Genomic DNA, 25,044 nt, shown 5'->3' on the forward strand with positions numbered 1-25,044 from the left:
TATTCATACACTGCATGATTTATCCATTCACAGAGTAATTTCCAAAGCTTTACATGCGGTTCTATGTGGTTAAACAAGCTACACGGGCAGTAAATTTTAGAACATTCTCGTCACTCAAAAAAAGGTCCCCTAACAATTACTAGAAACTAATCAAAGACATTTTAACACATAATTGGAAACTGCTCAACCCAGCACCTCTCCCAACTTAAGTTGACAGGTCTGAATGACCACTCTATTACATATTGGGTGACTGCTACTCAGAATATTCTCACAATCTAGTAAAGGTGTTGTACGGGAAGACCCTCAGTGCTGGGCTGGAGGGAAGGAGATGCATGTGAAGGAGACATACCTCAGGAGAAGAGGTTTTATTTCTTAGGGACACAGGTGAGGACAGATTCAAAGAGACTATTTTTCTTTCTAAGTTGAGTTCTGAAAAATAATGAAGTATCTTACAGGGAAGGAGAAAGACATTGTGTAAAGATCTGTACACAGATAGAACAATTTTGACTTTATTTCATGTGTTATTGACATAAGATATTTTTGGTGAAAGGGAATTTCATGTCAATAAATCTGCTTGAATTTTTGATTAAAAAATAACCTTTGGTCTTCCTGAAATGACAACACTGTGTATTGACTATACACAGAATGTTAACTCACAAAAGATCAAAATAGGCTGTGATGAACTTCATGATCTATCCAGGAGACCAAAGTCCCGGCCATGCACAACCCTGGACCGCATCTTCCCAGAGTATAAACATTCCAGGCTGGGCACACTTCAGCACCATTAGTGGAAGAGAAGCCTTGCAAAGGGTAGCACACAGCTGGAGGGAGAACACAGAGGGTAACATTGCTGACATCAAGCAACGATGGACCTGACTTCAATTCTCTCCCTGGAAACCTGGGTCCTCCTGGTAATCAGCCTGGTGCTCCTATACCGGTGAGTCACCAGCAAAGTTCCTCTTCCACCGTGTCCTCGGGTTGGGGCTGTATTCAGACCTGTATTCTGGTATTGAGTGCAAGGTCAAATGTGACAAGGAAAGCAGGGGCTGGAGAGATGGCTCAGTGGTTAGGAGCACTTATTGCTCTTCTATTTGACCCAGGCTAGAATCCTGCTATCCACATGGCTCACATCATCTGTAACTACAGTCCCAGGGGACCTAATGCCTTCCACAAGCACCAGAATACAATTATAAAACATAATAAAAGTTAAAATTAACTCTTGTAAAAAATAATGTGAAATCACATGCTTTTAATTATTGTGAATAGAGGCAGCACATGAGACGTGTGTGTGTGTGTGTGTGTCTGTGTGTGTGTGTATGTCTGTGTGTGTGTGTCTGTGTTACAAGAAAACTTTGAGGAGTCTTTTCTTTCCTATTTTGTGGATCCTGAGGGTCAAACTAAGGTTGTCAACTTCGGCATCCAGTGCCTTTACCTGTGCAGTCATCTTGAAGGCCTGAGATGAAATAATTGTGTTCATTTTGTATTTTTATTTATGGCAGAAAGAAATCTCAAACCAGAGCCTATATGTCCTAGTTAAGCACTCTACCACTATACTAAAGCCCCAGTGACACTGACTATTAAAGTTCATGTTTATGTTATGCAGATCTGCTGGGCACACATACACACTTTCAACTCCCTCTTGCTGAGGTGAAGGGGCTTTCTGATCAGATTTACTCTTGGTATGACCTGAGTGACTTTCAGGTTACACCTGGAGCCACCAGAACTCAGTAGGAGCGTATACAAACCATGGGCTGCCTTGCACACTGGACCCCTCACCCTGCCCCTAAGCTCTGGGAACTGAAGGGACAGCCAAGTTTTTGTTATGTTTCATGATTTGGCTTTGGTCGTGTTTATCTCCTCTCTGCTTGTGGTGACAAGACTTTCTGTTTCTCTCTATAGATATGGGACCCGTAACCATGATGTTTTTAAGAAACAGGGAATTCCTGGACCCAAACCTCTGCCATTTTTAGGAACTCTGATGAATTACTACGAGGTAATTGTTGATTCTTGATGGACGGACAAAAATGGTTTAGTTTTGTTAAATGCTCCTTGATAGGAAATGATAGTGTGATTTCAGGCCCTCATACTGTGTATTCTCACGATACTAGAGAATGTTCAGTGATTCTTTAGGGCTCTATTGCCAACTTAAGACTATCAACTGTTTGTGTGTTTGTTTATAGTGTTTATGCCTGTACTTACATGTGCATGAGTGCCCATATGTGTGCAGGTCCCTATGCATGGATATACGTGTGCATGTAGAGGCCACAGGTTGGCACTGGATGTGTTCTTGATTGCTCTTCACTTTATACTTTAAGGCGGGGTCTATCACACACCCAGTTCTCTCTGACTTGACTAGTTTAGGTGGCCAGGTTGCTCCAGGGATCCCTTGTCTTGGCCTCCTGCAAGTGGGGATACTGGAGGACTTTAACCCTGGTTGTCATTTGTGCAGATATTGGGGATTCAAACTCTGGTTTTTATAGTGTGCTCTTCCCATTAAACCATTTCCAAAGCCCCCATTGTCAACTTCCCCCATACTTATTAATTTGGGGGTGAGTGTCTATGCGCCACAGCATGCATTTGTAGGTTAAGGGACAATTTGTGGGAGTCAGTTTTCTCTTTCCACCATCTGAGTCCTAGGGATGAATCTCAGGTTGTCAGGGTTGGTGGCTAGTGCCTTCTCATCGGAGCCATCTCACTGGCCCTGATGTCAGATTATTGAGCCTCAAGTTTGTCTTTGGTGAAATGCAAAGATCTCCAACCCATTTAATCTTGATATTCAGGAGCTCAGACTTTGTGAGCAGTAAAGGAAGTTTATTTCTTACCCAGGGCAGGTTCCAGAAAAGCACTTCTGTATTTATTTGAAGAAAATCTAGAGGGGGTTTCCAGCTTCTAGGACATCAACTGTATGAACTAAATAAAATTCTCTTTGTATCCAACTCATGGGCATCATTTTCTCCTTTTGCTGAATATTTCTGAAGCATCAGGTTATCAGAGACATAAATACACACCTTTGGGGGACAATTCGTGTCCTTGGGTTCTCGGTGTAATTATTGAACCCCTGAAACAACTTCTATAGCTCTAGTCTCACCATTTACTATTCACGACATGGTGGTGGTTCTTCAGTTTAGCGTATTTTGCTTTTGTCTCTTTTGTAAGAATTAGGGTCCAGGTTAGTGATTGTTTCTTTTAGAAAGAAGAATTTATATATATCCATGTGGGTTTATGCACATAAGTGCAGTACATACAGAGGCCAAAAGAGGGCATAGGATTCCCTGGTGCCAGAGAAACAGATGGTTGTGAGGTGTTGGGTGTGAGTTCTGTGGACAGAACTTGTACCCTCGGGAAGATCTGCAAGTGCTCAAACTGCGACGTCACATCTCCAGCCCTAAAGACAGCTTTTCTGTACTGTTTCTGTTTTGTGGTGCTGAGAATGGGATCTAGGGATTTAGACATGCCAGCAAGTGATTTAACATGGACGTGGACCTACCTTCTCTTCCTTTAAAGGCAGCAGCCTGTGAAAGAGTGTGAGCAGCAAGTGTGTAACCTGAGACAGGATGGTGGCTGTCAGTCACCTCACATACTGGACTGCACAATGTACTTTGTATTTTCATTTAAAGATATTAAAGGCAAAACCACGGGGAAAAGGAAGATTCAACTAAACAACTGAAGTTAGAAACTTCAGTAATAAGCATGTCATGTGCCACATTTTAGTCTATGTGGATCATTTGTGATGAACCTGCTTTGAAACCTGGCCTATGGTCAGTCCACAGCAGACATTCCCAAGCTCACGTTCAGAGGGCAAGAGGCAAATCTCATACTGCCGTCAGCTCAGATTTTCTTGTAGACGTTCTATATTTTGATTGCAAATTCTGCAAAAACAATTTCATTATTCTTATTAAGATTATTATTATTTTGTGTGTATCTGCTGCTGTGCACATGTGTATGACTATGGCTGTGCATGCAAAGTCCACAGGAAGGGGTCAGGTGTCCTGCACTGTCACTCCGCCTTCTCCCACTGATTCATCTTTCTGGTGCCACTAAACGTTACTGAAGAACTTTTCTCTATCAGAAACAGTAAACTATATTTCATGGGATTTGAGGGTTTGGTTCCCTGGCTACAGAAGGTTTGGCACATACAGGACAATAACGGATTTCATGCTGTTTTTCATTCCAGGGTGTATGGAAATTTGATGCTATGTGCTACAAAAAATATGGAAAAATGTGGAGGTGAGTATTCTGGAAAGTCCCATGGAGTTGACTCTTTTTAGGGGGATGTACTCTACTTGTGCAGGACAACGCCAGCCCAGAATTGTTGTAATGGCCCCACCGTTGTAAAGGTGATGCCATGTGTCATGAAGAGCCATGGTTCACAGGACTAATTATCTTGAGAACATTGTATATTGTGGCTTTTTGAAAGGCTTTGATGTTCCATGGACTCTGGACTTCGTGTTTTTGTTATTTTGTTTTGTTACGTTTTTGAGACAGGGTTCTCTGTGTAACAGTCCTGGCTGTCCTGGAAGTCACTCTGTAGACCAAACTGATCTCAAACTCACAGAGATCCACCTGCCTCTGGCTCCTGAGTTCTGGAATTACAGGCATGCACCATCACCATCTGCTGCCAGACTTTTGATAGAAGTGTATAACATTGTGTACTGTCTTGTTGAACTGACTTTAGAGATTCAACGTGTTTAAAACCTGAAATGAGCTGTGAATTGGTGGCATACGCCTTTAATCCCAGCACTTAGGAGGCAGAGGCAGACAGATCTCTGTGAGTTCAAGGCCAGCCTGGTCTACAAGGACAAAAAGAATTACAACTTGTCTCAAAGCATCTATTTCATTGACTACCTTGCTATCTATTTTATTTTGCTAAGTCCAAAGTTCTGCGGCATGTTTTTGCCACACTTTAATCAATTCAGCAGTCTCAATTACCTCATGCTAGTCCAGGCATGACAACAGTTACAGTCAATACAATAATTTCCATACCACAGCAACCATCAATCCAATCATTCTATGAGTTCTTCTTAATATTCTTCCAGAGAGTTTCTGGACTGGAGTCATCATAGGTGAGCTTGCAATGGTGTCAACAACTCACTGGCATCCAAACCATTGGCCTTGCTCTAAAAATAAAGACTTTCAGAAGTGGCACCTAAATGACATGTCTTTTAAAGTGTGATTAGAGCTTCCAACAATTGTTTGTCCAGGGTTATGTGCTATCCCCGTATTGTGTTTAGCTACAATGACACAAATGTTTTATTTTACTGAAAATGTAAGCAGGTGCTTATGTTTAATTTGCATTGATTTTCCCTTTATAGCCATTGTTTCTATTAAAGGAGTAATTATAGAATCAGCCCTTTCAGAACTTAGGCAGATACTCATTGAAATCCTGAGTATGTATCAATAGTATGATGTATATATTTCATTTTTTACAAAATCTGTTAAGTGAAATATCTACATTTTCCAAATTTCATTTCTTTGATTATCCTTAGGATTACTTCTTACAGGTAAAGGAATTGAACTATACCAAAAACAAGTAGGATAATTTTATATACTTTCTTTAGCTTATCACCAAGTAATAGAAATTTTTAGTGTAGACCTTTACTAGTAACATGATGTTTTATGAAAACCTAAAGATTATAAAATAATTTCTATTAATATTTTATCAATTTCTTCTCTGGGCTGAGGAATGTAACTTATTTATCCTTGCTTTATGTCTAATATCCACTTATAAGTGACTATATACCATGTTTGTCTTTCTCTGTCTGGGTTAACTAACTCAAGATGCTTTTTTCTAGTTCATCCATATGTCTGCAAATTTCAAGATGTCATTGTTTTTTTACTGCTGAATAGTTCATTGTGTAAATTACCACATTTTCTTTATCCACTCTTCAGGTGAGGGGCCTCTAGGGTGTTTCCAGGTCCTAGCTATTATGAATAATGCTGCTATGAACATAGTGGAGCAAATACCCTTATGGTATGATTGTGCATCCATTGGGTATATGACTAAGGGTGGTATGGTAAGGTCTTGAGGTAGGTTGATGCTGAATTTTCTGAGAAACTGCCATACTGATTTCAAAAGTGGCTGCATGAGTTTGCATTCCCACCAGCAGTGGAGAAGTTTCCACTTACATCCTCTCCAATATAAGCTGTCAACCGTATTTGTGATCTTAGCTATTCTCACAGGGATAAGATGGTATCTCAGAGTTGTTTTGATTTGCTTTTGTGATAAGAATGTTAAAGAAAATCCTTAAGTGTCTTTCAGTCATTTTAGATTCTTCTGTTGGGAATACTATCTTTAGATCCACATACCAGTTTTCAATTAGATTACTTAGTATTTTGATATCTAGTTTCTTGAGTTCTTTATGAATTTTGGAAATCAGTCCTCTGTCCAATGTGGGGTTGGTGAAGATCTTTCACCATTTTATAGGCTACCATTTTGTCTTTTTGGCCATGTCCTTTGCCTTACAGAAGCTTCTCAGTTTCAAAAGGTCCCATTTATTAATTGTTACTATCAGTGTCTCATCTCCATTACCTTGACCCTCCTCACTTTCTTCTTTCTCTGAAACAACATTCCTGTCTTCTTGTGAGGAAGCATTCTCCTCTGCTGACTGACAATTGCTAGCCTGGATGTTTTCCTTTTTACTTTCCTGTTCAAATTCAAATGGACCTTGCTGTGATTCCTCACCCTGCAGTGGATGCAGACCATTTGAGATCAAATTACATAAAAAGCAAATCTTGACACCTCTCTGGCATGTATAGGCTCTTCTCTCACATGAGCTCATTAGGTTCTAAACACTGGCTTCCATACCCAAAGTTTTCATTGAAGGGAGTTGCATGAAACAAATAACAATGTCTGGTAACTATTACCAACAGTTCTGTAAGCTGTTTTTCTCTCACATTCACTCCATTTCCTTTTAACAAACACTAAGTGACCAGCATATTGCTGCTCCTGAGATGGTGAAATCCCCAAGTCCTGATCCTATCCTGAAGAACCGCCTGTTCTGAGCATCCTCTATCACCACCAGTCCTGGAGTATCGAGACCTCTCTCATCTCTGAACCCATGACACTGGACACCAGATGTCTGGTGCTTCCTGTTGTGTGGGATGTTCAGAGGAAAGAAATTCCAGAATTTAATTTTAGGCTCATTCACAACAGGGAGGAACAGTTTTTGTGAACTAAACTGTCGCGCCTGCCTCTACCAGCAAGGAAGACGCAACACCGGAGCTCTTCTTGCAAGCAGTTTATTCAGGACCTTGTTCACAGCAATCTTTCTCCTTCTCTTTCTCTTTCTTTCTCCCCCTGGGCAAACCTCTCCCAGCCTTAAAAGAGCATGGGCCGCCAACCCCGGATTGCCATGTGGGCACTGCCCATAGGTTCATGCATACGCAAGCAGCGGATGATCATTGCGTGATAATAGCATGAGTCAGGCCTTAGCCATATTAGGAGTTGATTATCACAGAGAGCACTCTCTTTTGGGATCGCAGGGGGCGGAAGCCAGCACCATCAGGTGCAGCTCCATGCAGCTCTCTACACATCGCCATCAGGTGCAGCTCCATGCAGCTCTCTACACATCGCCATCAGGTGCAGCTTCACGCAGCTCTCTACACATCGCCATCAGGTGTGGCTCCACGCAGCTCTCTACACTAAACCTCAAATCTCAGTTCAGAAATGTATTTATTGATTCTACACAAAGTTGTGTTTGGGGTACAACAAGTTTCTCATGCCAAAGCTGCTTTGATCTATTTTACATGTTCTCTGAAAGAAATAATCACACCCCTGCAATTCCAGTCCCTATTGTGCATTGTTGCAGCAGCCAATAATTCAAGCCCTCCAAGCGTGTCTGGATAGTACTGTGACAAAAGACATGCAATGGATGGAAATCCCATAGAGAAAACATCTATAACTCATAGAAAACGATCACTGTTACCGACTATGATTTCCTCAAGGTCTTGGAGCCTTGAACAAGAAACTAATATATTCTGCCATTATCATACATACAGTGAGAAACAACTTTTTCATCCTAATGTTTACCCAAGATACAATGACTCTTCGAGATTCCCACTACAAACTGTTTTGTCTTTAAGTGACTCGTTGTGTCTTCAATGACATCACCTGTCACTTTACAAAGACTCCATGGATCAGTGGTCAGACTCCCTAAGCTGGACTTGGAATTAGTGTGACAACTTGTTGTATAACCAGAGTGAGGGTCATGTAACATTGGAATCAAAGTGAGGATTTGGGGCTCCCACTTAAGAACCTGGCTTGGGTTAATCAGCTGTGTTTTTTGCACAGGTTACATGAAGGTCGAACACCTGTGTTAGCTATCACAGACACAGAGATGATCAAAAATGTACTAGTGAAGGACTGCTATTCTGTGTTCACAAACCGACGGGTAGGTAACTTTTTTAAGTTAAAAAATCTAAAGACTTGTTTTTGCTATTTTTATTTATATGTATATATGTATGTCTGTTGACAGAGGTTCTATCGTGCCTGGTCCTGCCGCCGCTCAGTCCCAAAGAAACACACAGAGGCTTACATTAATTATAAACTGGTTGACATATGATCTCAGGCTTCCTTGTTAACTAATTCTTACACCTTACAGTAATCCATAATTCTTGTCTGTGCTAGTCACATGGCTTGGTACCTTCTATTAGTGAGGCAGTCTCATCCTGATTCCTCTGTGTCTGGGTGAGGAATGCAGACTGAGTCTTTCCTCTTCCCAGAATTCTGCTCTTCTCATCACCCCGCCTCTACTTACTGACTGGTTGCTTCAACTATACTTTCTGCCTGACTACTGACCAATCAGCATTTTATTAAACCAGTACAACTGACAACTTTTAAAGAGTACAAGACCATTGTCCCACTGCATGTGTCTATAAAAGTAAATGCCGTACATGTGTAGGTTCCTGAGGAGGCCAAAAAAGGGATTGAGATCCACTAGATTAGTATTCCAAGCAGTTGAAGGGGCCTGGCATGGGTGCTGGGACCTGGCTCTTCCAGAAGATCAGCAAGCACCCTTAACTGTTGAACCATCACCCAGGACTCCCCCTTTTAAGAATACAAACCTTTATTTTTACCTATTGAAATTATTTTGTTTGTTTTCTTTGGTTATTTTAGAGACAGTGTATCTCTGTGTAGCTCTGACTAATCTGGAACTTACTCTGTAGGCCAGGCTGTCTTAAACTCATAGAGATATGCCTGTCTCTGCCTCCTGATTGCTGGGTATAAGAGTATGCACTGCTACCTCTTTGGCTACTTGGTGAATATTAAAAAAGAAACAAATGTTGATTCACAGTGGTTTCCACAATAATATACAAGCAGGGTCGGGGTATTCATTTTACTAGTGAGGAAGTATAAATATACTATATTATTGTATCTACTTGTAGATGTACACTGTTGTCATCTAGATTGTGTTTACATATCATATTTCATGGGTCCTTTCTTATATCTGTGTGGTATGGTGCAGTTTTTCACAGATCTATATTCGTGCAGTGGGAAACACACATAATAGAGCGTGGCTCCTTGCCCTCCATATACAGTCTGCCTTCTTCTCTCATTTTGTATCAATTTTCCTTCTCAATGTATTGTGTGGACAGTGTCAAGTTGATGACTAGTCACCTGGCCCTTTTGTGTGGGTTTTCTTGTGTAAAAAAATATCCTTTTGAGATTAGCTCTTAAATATATGATTTTATTTATGGTAAATTATTGTGAGGTATGATACTTAGTTCAATGTTCTCTCTTTTTAAATCATGGCTATCCCACTGTTCTGTCTGGAGAAACCTTGTGGTTCCCTCTTTCTACCCCCTGCATCCTGGTGAACGAACTCAGGTTGTTGGGCTTGGCAGCAAGCACATTTACCTACTGAGCTATCTCTCTGGTCCTCATTCAGCTTTTGGTCATGTGGTGAAGCTGGCTGAAGGCTTAGTTGAAACTGCTGCCCTTCATTAAGGGAAGACAGTTCCACTTCTTCCTGTTGTGTTGAGTGCTTTAATATAAGGGCAATTGGGAAACTCAATGTTAGTATAAAGTATAAATGTGGAAAATAGAATAAAGTTGCCACCATGGAAATAGAATTATATTTTCCTTTTATCGCTGAAGCAAAATTAGGGAAAATTATTTCTTATAACGCTATTCCTAAACAAACAACCCCCAAACCAAATAAACCAGGGTCTAGAGAGATGACATAGTGGCTGAAAGTTCTAAAAGAGGATGGAGGATCGGTTGCCTACATCTACATCCAGCAGCTCAAATCACCCGTAACTACTACTTTAGGAGATCCAACTCACTCCTCTGACCTCTGATTACACTGCATACATATATACATACATTCATACAGACATGCATACATACATATACACAATACTAAAATAAATCTAGAAAAAAAGCCCAAAGATCAAATCCTTTAAGTATCTCAGGCTAGGGAAATAACTCTGTTGGTAAAGGACATGAGTATAGATCACCAACATAAAGCCTGGACAGAGCAGCACGTATATGTTATTTCTGAGCAGTATTTGGAAATAGGTGAGTCCTATGGGCCTGCTGGCTGCTACTCTATCCAAACCAGACCATTCTATATTCATTGAGACACCCTGCCGAAAAAATAGAGTAGAGGTAGAGAGGAAGATGTCAGACCTCTGTTCTCCAAATGAGAATGCACACCAGTGTTCTACTCTACACACACACACATACAGACACAGACAAACACATACATGAGCATGCATATGCACACACGATCACAAACCATAACAAAGCATCAATTTTCACATTGCCTATGCTGTACATATAGAGCTGGAGAACTTGTGTGATACAAAGTTCACTTTCTATTTGTCCCCAAGCCATTTGCCATCTACATTACTCTGGAGAATCTACTATGTGTGTTCCTGTCTTCTCTAACCCCTCCCCAACCCTGGAACGAATTTTTAAACCACAGGGAGATTTAAATTTACAAGGATCGTGGAATAAAAATGTTTAAAAGTTCAACAGGCAGCCCAGTGAGCACCCAATGTCTTAAAGATTGTGAGGAAATTCTGACCATTTTTGCATGTAGGATGAGGCTTGATCTATAATAAATAGTCACAAACAAATTGTTATAAACCAATATCCCCCTAGCACTTTGCAACCATAGTAAGGTCTGGACTTACAGAGAACAATATTTATATTTTTTGACTCTAGAGACTTGAACCACTGGGGATAATGAGTAAGGCCGTCTCATCAGCTAAGGATGAGGAGTGGAAGAGACTTCGAACCTTGCTGTCTCCCACCTTCACCAGTGGAAAACTCAAAGAGGTGACTAAAAGGACTTCTAGCTGAAATGTTTGTGTGACTTGAGTCTCCACACCTAACAACCATAGGTGCCTTTGTGTTTTGTGCCTAGATGTTCCCCATCATTGAACACTACGGAGATATTTTGGTAAAATACTTGAGAAGAGAGGCAGAGAAAGGCAAGCCTCTTACCTTGAAAGAGTGAGTAGTGGTACATCCACTGTGGTTCTGGGAGAGGACGGGCAGCAGGGGCAGAAGGGTCATCCTGTGTGTCTCACATGTCCAGCTGCTCCTTCTTCCCTTTTAGACACAGGGTGACAAATGTACAGTTGAGAAAGAAATGTGACTGTATCAAGGTCGCAAGGGTAAAGGGTGGATAGTAGAAGGTGCTTGGCCAACTGGGGTGGTTTCACCAGTCTTGCCCAAAATATAAATTATTTCAAGCTTCTTTCTGAATGTGGTAAATTCCCACATCTTTATCTCCTCAGAGTGTTAGGGGCCTACAGCTTGGATGTCATTACGAGCACGGCATTTGGTGTGAACGTCGATTCCCTCAACAACCCAAATGATCCTTTTACGGAAAAGACCAAGAACCTATTAAGATTAGATTTTTTTAGTCCATTACTTATGTCAACAGGTATGTATGGTGGTTCTTCTTCCTTTTGACCCAGTGCACACTTGTCTGTGGCCATGCCTTTTTCTTCCACACTTACCAAAACTAACAGCTCTATTGGTATATATAATTCACCTGACATGTAATTCACCAACTTATCATGTGTGTATAAAGACACAATCCAATATTTAAGGCACAAAGACATGTACTGTCTTTCTTTTGTTCCTGAACTTAACCTTCTTTTAGAGAGAGTCTCACTGGGTAGCTCAACTTGCCTGAAAGCTGCCGTGTAGACCAGGCTGGCCTTGAACACAGTGATCCCATTACCTCAACCTCCTGGGATTAAAGGCTTAAGACACTGTTCTCTTTATTTTAGAATTCTATTATTTATCCTTTGACAACATCATAAAGGTATACAATCTATCTTGATTATACCCTCCCCTAATTCTCACCCCCACTTCCTCCAGATACACCAACACATCTTTCTCTCAATTTAATGTCCCATCCCTTGTTTTGGCCAAACAGTAAGTCCAGCAATCTCTGCCTCCTAGGATGTTGACCAGTATTATTGGTGTGATCTCATGTAGGTGATCAGATCGAGAGTGGGCCAGGCCATGTCCAGGATATGGTATTTCACACTGTAAACAGAGACTACTTGTTGGTTTCCTGACCACACAGATTCAAGTAATGACACAGAAACCATATTAATTGCATTACATCCTGGCCTATTAGCTCTGGCTTCTTATTAGTTAGCTCTTACATCTTAAATTAACCCATTTCTATTATTCTGTATTTCACTACAAGGCTGTGGCTTACCAGGTAAAGTTCCAGGGTCTGTCTCCTTTGGCACATACATGGCATCTCCCTGACTCCGCCTACCCTCTCTATATATCTCTGTTCAGATTTCACATCTGGCTATATTCTGCCCTGCCAAACGCCCAAAGAAGCTTCTTTATTAACTGATGGTAATAAAACATTCATAGGACACAGAACAGAATCCCACATCATCACACAACCTGTCCCAGCTCTTACTTTACCCCCATATCTGTTGTCATGATGTTCCTTCAGCCTGGAGTGATGGTGGAGTTGATAAAGATGCTCCATGTAGGACTCAGCACTCAACAGTCACTTATTCTCAGCTCTCTGATCACTCTGGGGTCTGCACTGACTGATGACCTACATGGTCTGATACCAATGTCAACTGCAGAGGACTCTGTTCTAGCCATGCTGCACATTTGAACAATCATCCTTCAAGCAGCCTTGATCTGAGCAACCACCAATTTACTTTCCCTATATTTACATATTCTGAGTATTTTACATCATGGGATCATAGACTATACAGTCTCTGTGACAGGCCTCTGTCATTTAGAACACTATTAAGTGACACTACTGTAACTGTCTCCTATGTCTATGAATGAGTAATATTCTATATTAGTTTATAGACATTGAAGTTAGTTTTATATGTTTGCCATGAATTTTGCTGCCATGAGCATTTCAATAAAAGGTTACGTTTAAATATTTGTTTTGGGATATATTCAGAATTGTCGTTCCTGCATTACAAAGTAACTCCATTTTAACATATTAAACAACTAAACATATGTTTTCCACAGTAGATGCAGCTTTTCATATGTCTTCTGGAAATGCAGGAGAGTTCCAAGTTCCCCATGTCCCACCCAACACTTGGCTCTCCTATGACTTTGATCATTGCTGCTTAGTGGATATGCTGCAGACTGAATCTGTGGTTTTGATTAGAATTTCCTTAATCCTAATGCAATTAAAAAACTAAGCTAGATATATTGATGTCTGCTTTTCGATCATCTCTCTCACATAGCTGAATTATTTTAACATTTTTTTAAGATTTATTTATTTTTATTTTATGTGATTGGATGTTTTACCTACACATATGTGTACCATATGAATTAAGGGCCTGCCTAGACCATAAAAGGGAATTAAATCTCCTGGAATTGGAGTTATGCATGGTTAAGGGCAGCCACATGGGTGTTGGGAATCAAATCTTGGTCCTCTGCAAGTGCAGTCAATTCTAACTGTTGAGCAATCTCTACAGGCCCTGTAGTAATTTTTTGGTGTGTGTATGTGCTGGGTACAGTTAGCAGTGGTGTTTCTTTGGGGTTTTTAATATTTTCTCTGTCAATTACTTTTCCATACACAGCTCTTGTGTCCTTTTCCCTACATTCCCCACCCTGCTTGAGAGAGACAGGGAACCCTGTCCTGTAGGAAGTCCAGGCCCTCCCCCCTACATCCAGGCCTAGGGAACTGTGCATCCATATAGACTAGGGTCCCAAAAAGCCAGAACATGGCGTAAAAACAAGTCCCAGTGCCTTTATCAATAGCTTCTCAGTCAGCACCCATTGTCAGCCACAATCAGAGTCTGGTTTGATCACATGCTCATTCACACCCAATCCAGCTGGATTGGGTGAGCTCCCATTAGAACAGGCCCACTGCCTTAATTCGTGGAGCAACTCCTAGCGGTCCTGATTCTTTGCTCGTCTTCTCCTTTCTTCTGCCTTCAACTGAACCTTGGGAGCTCAGTCGTTCCTCTAATGAGGGTCTCTGTCTCTATCTCCATCCGTCGCTGGACAAAGATTCTATGGTGATATTCGAGATAATCATCAGCGTGATAGTGGGGCAAGGACCATTCAGGTACCCTCTCCTCTGCTGTCCAAGGACCTAGCTGGGGGCATCCCCGTGGATTTTATTTGGATGGCCAGAACACAAATAATGACATGGAGACTTCTTATTAATTATGAAAGCTTGGCCTTAGTTTAGACTTGTTTCCCACTAGCTCTTATAACTTAAATTAATCCATTTCTATTAAACCACCTTCTACCACATGGTTCATTACCTATGCTCCATATGTACATCTAACTCCCAATTCCAACCCTCTGCCCCCACATCTTGCTGGTGAATTACACCTCTCTTCTTCCCAGAGTGCCTCTCTCCTACTGGAAGTTCTGCCCAGTCATTGGCCATTCAGTTCTTTATTAGGCCAATCAAAAAGTGCCTTAGAAGAGACACATCTTCACAGTGTACAAAAAGATTATCCTGCAACATAAGCCTCTCTGCACCTTTTCTCTATATGGTCTTGCTTTATCTTTTTTCATACTCTCTCAAGACATTTTGTATTCTTCTGCTACTTGAAGAAGATCACAAGATCTCACACATGCTAGGCAAGTACTCTGCCACAAAACAATATCTCAATAAATTTTCCAGTATCCTGCTGGATTTCTTGAACTGTTGGTTATTTAGTAAGATTATTATATGATAAGGATATTTATATAATTAATTTGCACAGACAGCTGATTATCCAAATATCCAAATATCCTTTCTGGTACTAGTGTTGTTTGTATCATGCCAGCTGAAAAACAAATGCTATCTTGGCTGTTCTTTCTTTACACTTATCAGCTAATAAGAAATCTACCTATTTCTCTACTTGTTTATTTATTAGCTTAAGAAGAAATTTATTGATTTATTTGTCTATGTGTGTGGACATGTGCTTTGGTGTTTATATGGCATGTGTTGGTTCTCTACTTCCACAGTGTGGGATGCAAGGATCAAACTCAGGTTGTTAGGCTTTTCTGCAGGTCCTGTTAGCTCTTGAACCATGTCAATGGACCTGTCTATATTTTGGATCCACACAAACTACAGGAGCAGAGTTAAATCCAAGAGTCAGAATTGTTCCTTTCACTACTCCTCAGTGCAGAAGGAGCATTATGGTGGTGACCCAGTGTGAGCAACCTCACAGAGAGAGTGGTTTGGTTGAGACACTGATGACTTATTCTTTAGATTGTTTCGTGATTTCACTACATAACACCTGTATTTCCACTAAAATTTATTATTTGTCTATCCTTTCCAGTACTCTTTCCATTTCTTACACCAATATATGAGTTGTTAAATGTCTCCAGATACCCAAAGGATTCGATAGCATTCTTCAAAAAATTTGTGGATAGAATGAAGGAAAACCGGCTGAACTCTGATGAGAAGGTAAAAAGTGATGGTCTCCTGAGAGGTACAGGGTTTGTAATATGTTGGGCTGTGAACATGTGAGCTGTGTGTTTCACTTCATCTATCAATAAAAGTAGATAGAAAAGGTTATATTTATAGAGAGAAAAGGGATATTTTTATTTCTGGGAGAGGAAAATTTGGAATTTTGAAACACTGGTTGAGAATAAGTCAGGAATTAACCCTTAGCAAAACAAATAAAATGAAGAGTGCCCTTTGTAAGGATTAAAATTAAGAAAAAATGGCAAGGCACAGGACCAGCACAAGCTAACACCACCAAATCTCCAACATAGATGAGGAAGGACCTCTCCATATGCTGCACCTCCGTGGGAACTCTTGGCACTTAACAGCTGCAGAGAGAGGGTATAACCACCAATAGGTTTCTCGTCCACCAGTGAATGACCCCACATACAGGGACATATGGGCAGCACTTGGACTCAGTGGGTTATTAAAAAAAGGGGTCATGAAGTTTGGGAGAAGAAATGTTACAAGGGATCTAAAAGAATCAAATGGAGGAAATGATGGGGTGGGTATGACTATATCTCCTTGTATACATCTATGAAAATCTCTAGGAACAGATAAAACTGATTAAAACAAGGGAAATACTATTTTCATCTCCTACAAAAACATTTTCAAAAATCAATGTTATTTTTTAAAATTATATCTATTGTAATTTATTGTAAAGTGTTTATAAATAGCTGGATTGCTTCTGGGTTCAGCTACAGTTCCTTCTGTTCTTTAAGAAATCAAGCAAGACTAACCACGTGTGAATTTAAGGAAGCTACATTCTCAGAAAGAAGGGTGAGCTTCTGCACTCCTGATCTACCTCTGACCTCTGACCTTACGATTGACCTTCTATTTTTGCAACTTCTCTTTTGCTTCCAGCACAGAGTGGATTTTCTTCAGCTGATGATGAACACTCAAAATAATTCCAAAGACAAAGAATCTCATAAAGGTAACCAAGGACTCCCTGGTCTATGGACGAGGAAGTTCTCAGTGAGTGGTCATCGCTCAGAAAATGAGTGGGAAGGTTTTCTTTTTTTATTATATTTTAATTACTTATTAAAAATTTAAACCTCCTCCACTCCTCCCATTTTCATCCCACTCCCCTTAACCACTGTCACCCTTCCTTTCCAGTCTTAAGAGAAGGCAGGGTGTCCTACCCTGTGGGAAGTTCAAGGCCCTCCCACCTCCATCCAGGTCTAGGAGGTGTGTATCCAAACAGACTAGGCTCCCAAAAGCAAGCACATGCAGTAGAATCAAAATCCGGTGCATTTAAAATTAACTTCTCAGTCAGCCTTCATTGTCAGCCACATTCAGAGAGTCCGGTTTGATCACATTCTTGTTCAGTCCCAGTCCAGCTGGCCTTGGTGAGTTCCCATTAGATCAGTCACACCATCTCCGTGGGTGAATGCACCCCTCGCAGTCCTGAGTCTTGTTCATGTTCTCCTACCTCAGGATCCAGCAATTCCACTCTTGGGATTATACCCAAGAGGTGCCCAATCATACTACAAAAGCATTTGTTAAACTATGTTCATACCAGCACTCTTTGTAATAGCCAAAACCTGGAAACAACCTAGGTGTCCCTCAATGGAAGAATGGATAAAGAAGGTGTGGCACATATACACTTTAGAGTTCTACTCAGAGGTAAAGAACAATGACTTTTCAAATTTTGCATGCAAATGGATGGAAATAGAAAACACTTTACTGAGTGAGATAACCCAGACCCAAAAAGATGAATATGGTATGTACTCACTCATAAGTGGATTCAGGCCATAAACAAAGGACATTGAGCCTATAATTCATGATCCTAGAGAAGCTAAATAAGAAGGTGAACCCAAAGAAAAACATATATTTATCCTCCTGGATATTGGAAGTAGACAAGATTGCTGGGCAGAAGTTGGGAGCACGGGGGTGGAGGCAGGTTGGGGGAAAAAGAGATGGGGAGAGAGAAGGGAGAAGGGGAGGATTGGGGAGAGCTTAGGGGAATGGGATGATTGATATGGAGGAAGTATAGATATGGGAGCAGGGAAGAAGATATCTTAATTAAGGGAGCCATTGTAGGGTTGGCAAGAGACTTGGCTCTAGAGGGGTTCCCAGGTATCCAAGGGGATTTCCCCAGCTAGGTCCTTGGGCAGCAGTGGAGAGAGTGCCTAAACTGGCCTTCTCCCATAGCCACACTGATGAATATCTTGCATATCACCATAGATCCTTCATCTGGTGATGGATGGAGATAGAGACAGAGACCCACAGTGGAGCATTGGACTGAGCTCCCAAGGTCTAGTTGAGCAGAAGGAGGAAGAATATGAGCAAGGAAGTCAGGACCATGAGGGGTGTGTCCACCCACGGATATGGTGGGACTGATCTAATGGGAGCTCATCAAGGCCAGCTGGACTGGGACTGAACAACAATGTGATCAAACCGGACTCTCTGAATGTGGCTGACAATGAGGGCTGACTGAGAAGCCAATGATAATGACACCAGGTTTTGATTCTACTGCATGTATTGGCTTTTTGGGAGCCTAGTCTGTTTGGATACATACCCTCCTAGACCTGGATGGAAGTGGGAGGGCATTGGACTTCCCACAGGGCAGAACACCCTGACTTCTTTTAGGACTGTAGAGGGAGGTAAGGGGGAGTGGGGGAGTGGGAGGGAAATGGGAGGAGGTGGAAATGTTTAATTAATTAATTAAAATTCTTAACCTCTGGCAAAGGACTGGAGTTCAGTTCCCAGCACCTGCCTCTGAAAGCTCACAATTTTCTAAAACTCCATGTCTAAGGAATCAGATGCTCTCTCCTGGACCCCATAGCCACACAAAACACACACATGGCACCCATCCACAGACACAAATACATATACACAAACATATATATAGAAAAAACACCTACACACATAAACTAAGACAACTTAAAAATTCATTAAAATGTGTTGTAAATGCCTAGATCTTTTGTTATGCTAAGTTCAACTTTGCATCTACTGACAACTCAAGAGTACAATAAAGACTCAGTTCAAAGTCAACCAAAACTCCCAGACAGACACAAATATATATAAATAAAAAATAAAAATAAATCCTAAAAACAGAATATGCTACATGTCTTGAAACTGCCCACTGATGATGAGGATGAACATAGCATAAACCTTGGGACATCCTGACTGAACCAATCTTTTCCTTCTTTAGCTGTCACATAGATGTCAAAGTGATAACGGTCCCAGGATGACTGAGTGACTTCTCCATATTTCTCTCTAGCGAAACAGGAGCCTTGTTTGATTATCTCCTTATCTCTTCTGTGTTGGTACACCCTGACCTGACTTTCCTGAAATGTTTTCTTACTTTCAGTTCTGTCTGAAGCAGAAATTATGGCCCAGTCAATTATTTTTATTTTGGGTGGCTACGAAACCACCAGCAGCACCCTTGCCTTTGCCCTGTATTTACTGGCTACTCACCCTGATATCCAGAAGAAACTGCAGGAGGAGATCGATGTGGCTCTGCCCAATAAGGTGAATGGTGGTGAATTGGAATAGAAGAGAAGAAGACATACCTTCTTTTCACAAAAAATGCTGTGTGAAGTGTGTATGCATAGATCATAGACCTGTACTGGGTATTTTTCTAAATCACTCTCCACCATGGTTTTTGACACAGGTATTCTCACCGAATCTGGAGATCATCAAATTGGTTAGGCAGTCTGGATAAGGATCACCAGGCATGCCCTGTCTCCGTCCCTTCCCCCACCCTGCTAGGATTATAGATGTTAGCCACTATGTCTGGCTTTATGAATGATATGTATCTGAACTCAAGATTGCATACTAGACAATTCATGAGATATCTTTAAAGCCCAAGTGATAGTTATTCTAACCATTCTGTAAGAGACTGGATAGCTAGCTCAATGGTTAAGAGTGTTGGCTGCTCTTTCAGAAAATCCATCTAGGTTTGATTCCCAGTACCCAAGAGGCAACCCTCGACTGTATATAATGTCAGACACAAAGGATCTGATGCCCTCTCCTGACTTCTGTGGACATTGTGCTTATGTGGCACAATACACATATGTAGGTAAACAGCTACACTCATAAAATAAAACAATTTTAAAATCCTTTAAAATGTATTATAAGTGCCTATAACCTTTGCAGTGCTCAGTTCAACTTTGGACTACTGAGAACTCAACAGTACAATACAGATCAATTGAAAGGTAATCTAAAATCTCAGAACAAACCTTTTTCTTTCTTCCCAGGCACCACCCACCTATGATAAAGTGATGGAGATGGAGTACCTCGACATGGTGCTGAGTGAAACGCTCAGATTATACCCAGTTTCTGAGAGACTTGAGAGAGTCTGTAAACAAGATATGGAAATGGGTGGTGTGTTTATTCCCAAAGGGTCAATAGTGATAATACCAATTTTTTCTCTTCACCGTGACCCACAGTACTGGCCGGAGCCTGAAGAATTCCACCCTGAAAGGTACTAGAATTCCAGTAGTTGGAACCCACTATGAACTGTGCTGGGCTGTACATACTGTAGTGTCTCTTATGAAAAGATGATCTAAATGTGATTTAGTATCCATTTGCATTCTGTGAAGAGAATGACAGGGAAAGGGGAAGAGAGATGGGAGGAAAAATGAGAATTTAAATACAATGTTTTAATCCTCCTTCATCAAGTAACAAATGACGAAGTTAAGTATGAGGCAGGAACCCGCTTTCCTTCAGTCTAACTGACATATGCTTTTGATAGACGGAACCCAGCATTATATTGAAGAGACATTTAAGACATGTATTCCCCCATTTGCTTTTATTCTTTGACAATAGCATGTATGTAAAGACTATTTTGGTTATTTTTTATTCTTTGACAATTGCATGTATATATAAGGTATTTTTGTCACTTTCGCCTCCTACCACTTCTCCCTTGCACACTTGTTGAAGCCCTGCTTGTCCCCATCAAGTCTTCCTCCTCTATTCATGTCGTCCTGTTGTCTTGTGACTCATGATTTTAATTGTGGTTGCTTGCATAAGTGCAAGTCTAGGAGTTATTTACTGCAGAATGGACAACTCACCAAGAGCTACGCCATTAAAAAGAATCCCCCCACCCCAGGAACCATTGCTTGTCAATAGTTCCTCACAGAGGTGATGTTTCACAAACTCCCTCCCCAATCCTTGATGGAGTGTATCAACATGGCCTAGCCTTGTGTAGGCAACCACAGTTGCTGCGAATTCATAAGTACAATGGCTGTGTCAGGTCCAGAAGATAGTGTTTCACAGCACCCCTGTCATTCCCTGGATCTTATGTCATTCTGCCCCCTCTACTGAGATGTTCCATGAGCCTTGCAGGGGATGATACAGATGTCCCATTAAGCACTGAGCACTCCACCATCACTCATTCTCAGCATTTTGAGCAGTAATGAGTCTCTGTGTTAACTGTCTCCACTGCAATCAGAAGCTTCTCTGACCAAGACTAATAGCACCACTAGTTTTTGTGTATAAACATGAATATTCAGGAGACAGTTTGATACCATGTCCACTTAGCAAAACAACAGTAGTACATTCAACCCTAGTGCATATAACCTCCAGATTTACAGTATCAGGCATTAAATACCACTGTAAATTGGAACTCTGATCCAATCAGACAGTGGTTCATTATCCCTACCACATAACACTAGTGGGCACATAGGATACATTTTCTGTCTAAAGCATTTGTCTTATCTCAGATATGGAAACTTTTTTAGGGCAAGGGGGACAAAAAGGACTTTTAGTGTACAATTCTCAGAGTCAAATACCAGGAATCAGTTCAGTGAACCTTTACTATTCTCCCTGTATGCCTGGTTAGATGTCTGAAGGTAAATTCATGGATGTAGATCTTATGCTTCTATCCTTTTCTAACTTGTCGTTACTGTGTGTCTCCAGGTTCAGCAAGGAGAACAAGGGCAGCATCAATCCTTATGTGTACATGCCCTTTGGGTATGGACCCAGGAACTGCATTGGCATGAGGTTTGCTCTCATGAACATGAAACTCGCTCTCACTAAACTCCTGCAGAATTTCTCCTTCCAGGCCTGTAAGGAAACACAGGTGAGGGAAAAAAACTATCTCTGTGAATAATGTTTTATGGGAGACATTTTTCTTTTTTTTTTTTTTTTTTTTTGATATGAGACTGAATTGGGAGACATTTTTCAACTGAAGGTTCTGTTTATAAAATTGAATCTGCTTGTTTGAGGTTTGCTAACTTGTTTTATGGCCTAATGAGTGATTTGTATCCAGGGAAGAATTGATGGGCCTCTGGTGCTGAATCAGTATAGAGTACAACTGTAGCATTATGAAGAGTTAGTGCAGGCAGTATGACAGGATTCTGTGCGTTCTCTTTGTAGTTCCAGTCATGTCCTCGGAAAACTGTTATGCCATGTGCTATAAAGCGGTTCAGTGATCATGGCTTCATGTTTGTTGGGTGGTGCACTATTCTTCCGGAACTCACAGAAGCCCTCCTCTGACAGTCCTGTCAACTACTGGCTGTATATTAGAATCACTGAGGAACTTTACAACTCATATATATATATTTCTCAAATGGCAAAGTGCTTACCTGGCATGCACAAAGACCTGGTTCCCATCCCCAGAAATGCATGAAGCAGCTATGAGGAAGTATACATGCAATCCCTGTACTATAAAGGGCAAGGCAAGATGATCAGAAATTCAAGTAATCCTTGGCTGCATAGTGAATTTGAAGCCAGCAGGAGCTACAGAATACCCCATGTCAGAAGCAAAAATAGAAATTCATGATTCCTGGAGATCATGTCTGAAATCCGAAAATAATTTACCAGAGCATGGCTTTAAAAGCCCATCTCTGGCTTTCAATGTGATGCTAAATTAAGAATCATTATTGTAAAACATAAATGTTAGGGCTCAAGTGATGGCTCAGTGGCTAAGAGTACTAGCTGCTCTTACAAAGTACCTGAGTTCATTTCCCAGTACACAAAAGTTGGCTAACAACCATTTGTAAATCCACTTCCAGGGCTGCTTGTGTTCTTTTCTGGCTTCCATTGAGACTGCACATATGTGGTATACAAACACATGTGCAGGTAAAACATTCCTACACATACAATAAAAAATAAATCTTAACAAAGTTGCTGGTTATGGATGATTTTCAACCTTATGAGACATATTGCTGGTTCTGCCTCACTTCTCAGGACCTCTGCACCAGAAGCAAATATCTGTCATGTTTCCATAAACAATGTATTCTTTTTTCCTCCATATTCTTCTCTCATATTCAAGTTCTTGTTAATTCTGCAAATGAATCTTCTTCTTGGATGTATTTCCTCATGTGCTTTATATTCTACTTTTGGATTCTGCAGGCTGTATTTATCACCTGTGCTAATTCTTTGTCATTAAAGCCTCCAGTGCTTTTTCTCTCAGTATTGAAGGAGATTCTGTATCTTTCCTATACCACCTCATATCATTCCTTCCACCAACTCCAATGATCCTTTGTGGAGAATTTGTGCATTGAAAGCCTTTGGTAAATGTTTTGAAGTAGAGCTTACAATTTTAATATTCTTTCATAAAAACACCAAAACTAATTTTAAAATAACAGATAACACTTGTGTATAAATTTTATGCACATCTCTTTTTTATGCCTCATGGAAAACAAATGTATACTACTTAATATTTTAAAAGAATATGATAGGACATTTAGAGAAAGCATTTGCATTTTCCTGAACAATTTGTTCCTGTTTCATGCAAAGGTATGGCTAAAACTTAAGAGATTTGTGTGTTTAAAATGGGCCTTCTCTTTGTCAATTAGTTTTATTGAATGAAGAGAGGGATGGAAATATTTGTTCTGTGATTTGTGGTTTAAGGAAGTTATGTAGATTTGTCAACCCACAACCTCACTTATTTTACTACTTTCTCCCTAAAGCATTTAAATCATAAGCATGTACAGAGATATAGACAGACAAAGCAAAGTTCAAGTTTTGAGAGCCTTGGAACATCTTTCAAAGGCAGATGCTCTGGCAAGCTCCAATCCTCTTAAATTTGACTCATCTCTGTCTCCATGACAACTTTGTTATCCTCCCTTCTCTTGTGAACAAAAGATTATTCCACTGTTCCCCTCTGTCTCTGAATAGCATAGAACTAAAGCACCACTGAAAACACAGGAGGACTCAGAATTCTTCATTTATCCCATCTTTCAAAGCCATAATAGATGCTAGGAAAGCAAGCAAATATCTGTCCTCCTAAAGACTTCTCTGAATGGACACACTGTACTAGTGACATATGATCTAGGCTGTGAGGACTGTTCATAGAGTGGAAATGTATCTTCTCATGGTTAACTTGCAAATGTCAACAAACAAAAAATAACTTTTCTGGACTTACAAAAATCAATATGACATAGTAACTAAGAATCAGGCTCAAATGTAAAATTGGCTAGGCTTAGTGGCTCATGTATTTAATACCAGCACTCACGGGCAGAGCTCCTGTCTGTGACTTCAAGACCTGCCTAGTCTACATAATGAGATGTAGGGCAGACTCAGGTACAGAGTGAAACCCTGTTTTGAAAAAATTAAAACAAAACAAAAATTAAAGTTTAAAAATTTTAACAGTTTTACTCTAAAGTAGTATAGAACTGAAATAACATAAATAAGCATGGCTTCATCTCAGTCCCTGTCTACCATAGAGTCTCAATAAATATATTGCCTTATGCATATTTGGAAGCATGTTTTTCACCATCTAATGGACACAGCTTGGAGATAAGGAAGTCCAAGCATATGACCTCAAATGCAGCTTAGATGTACCTTCAAAACATCATTCCGAATGGTTTTTACCTTTCAATATGGGTTGTTGTTGGCTCACTCATTGATTCTCAATTTTTATTCTTCCATGGTTGCAGATTCCCTTGAAATTACACAGAAAACCAATTCTTAAACCAGAAAAACCCATTGTTCTAAAGGTTGTTCCACGGGATGTGCTCATAACTGGAGCATGACTTTCCCTCAAGGACTCTGCAGTGTTCCTCTTCAGGTGGTGTCCAAGAACATTGGAATCTTTAATATACTTCATGAATAAAACACAGATGAAGATGAGGATTAATCAACTGGACTTGGTGCATGGTTAAGGATTCAGTACATCCATTGAGCTTTCTCATTGTCAAAATAAAGGAGAATGTCACAAAACAATCCCACACCA

General features: G+C 40.5%; 1 protein-coding gene across 1 annotated transcript; it reads left to right on the plus strand.

Moving 5' to 3' along the window:
- The first annotated feature begins 4,180 nt into the window (after positions 1 to 4,180).
- Positions 4,181 to 25,039, plus strand: LOC142849957 (cytochrome P450 3A2-like). The gene is made up of 11 exons (XM_075972876.1): positions 4,181 to 4,227; positions 8,291 to 8,390; positions 11,171 to 11,284; positions 11,373 to 11,461; positions 11,749 to 11,897; positions 15,748 to 15,875; positions 16,779 to 16,848; positions 19,231 to 19,391; positions 20,120 to 20,346; positions 21,783 to 21,945; positions 24,749 to 25,039. The coding sequence occupies exons 1-11, from the start codon at positions 4,196 to 4,198 to the stop codon at positions 24,842 to 24,844; spliced, it is 1,329 nt and encodes a 442-aa protein (XP_075828991.1). The 5' UTR covers positions 4,181 to 4,195; the 3' UTR covers positions 24,845 to 25,039.
- Positions 25,040 to 25,044: the final 5 nt, after the last annotated feature.

This window comes from Microtus pennsylvanicus, chromosome 1 (assembly GCF_037038515.1).
Source record: "Microtus pennsylvanicus isolate mMicPen1 chromosome 1, mMicPen1.hap1, whole genome shotgun sequence".
Taxonomy (NCBI): domain Eukaryota; kingdom Metazoa; phylum Chordata; class Mammalia; order Rodentia; family Cricetidae; genus Microtus; species Microtus pennsylvanicus.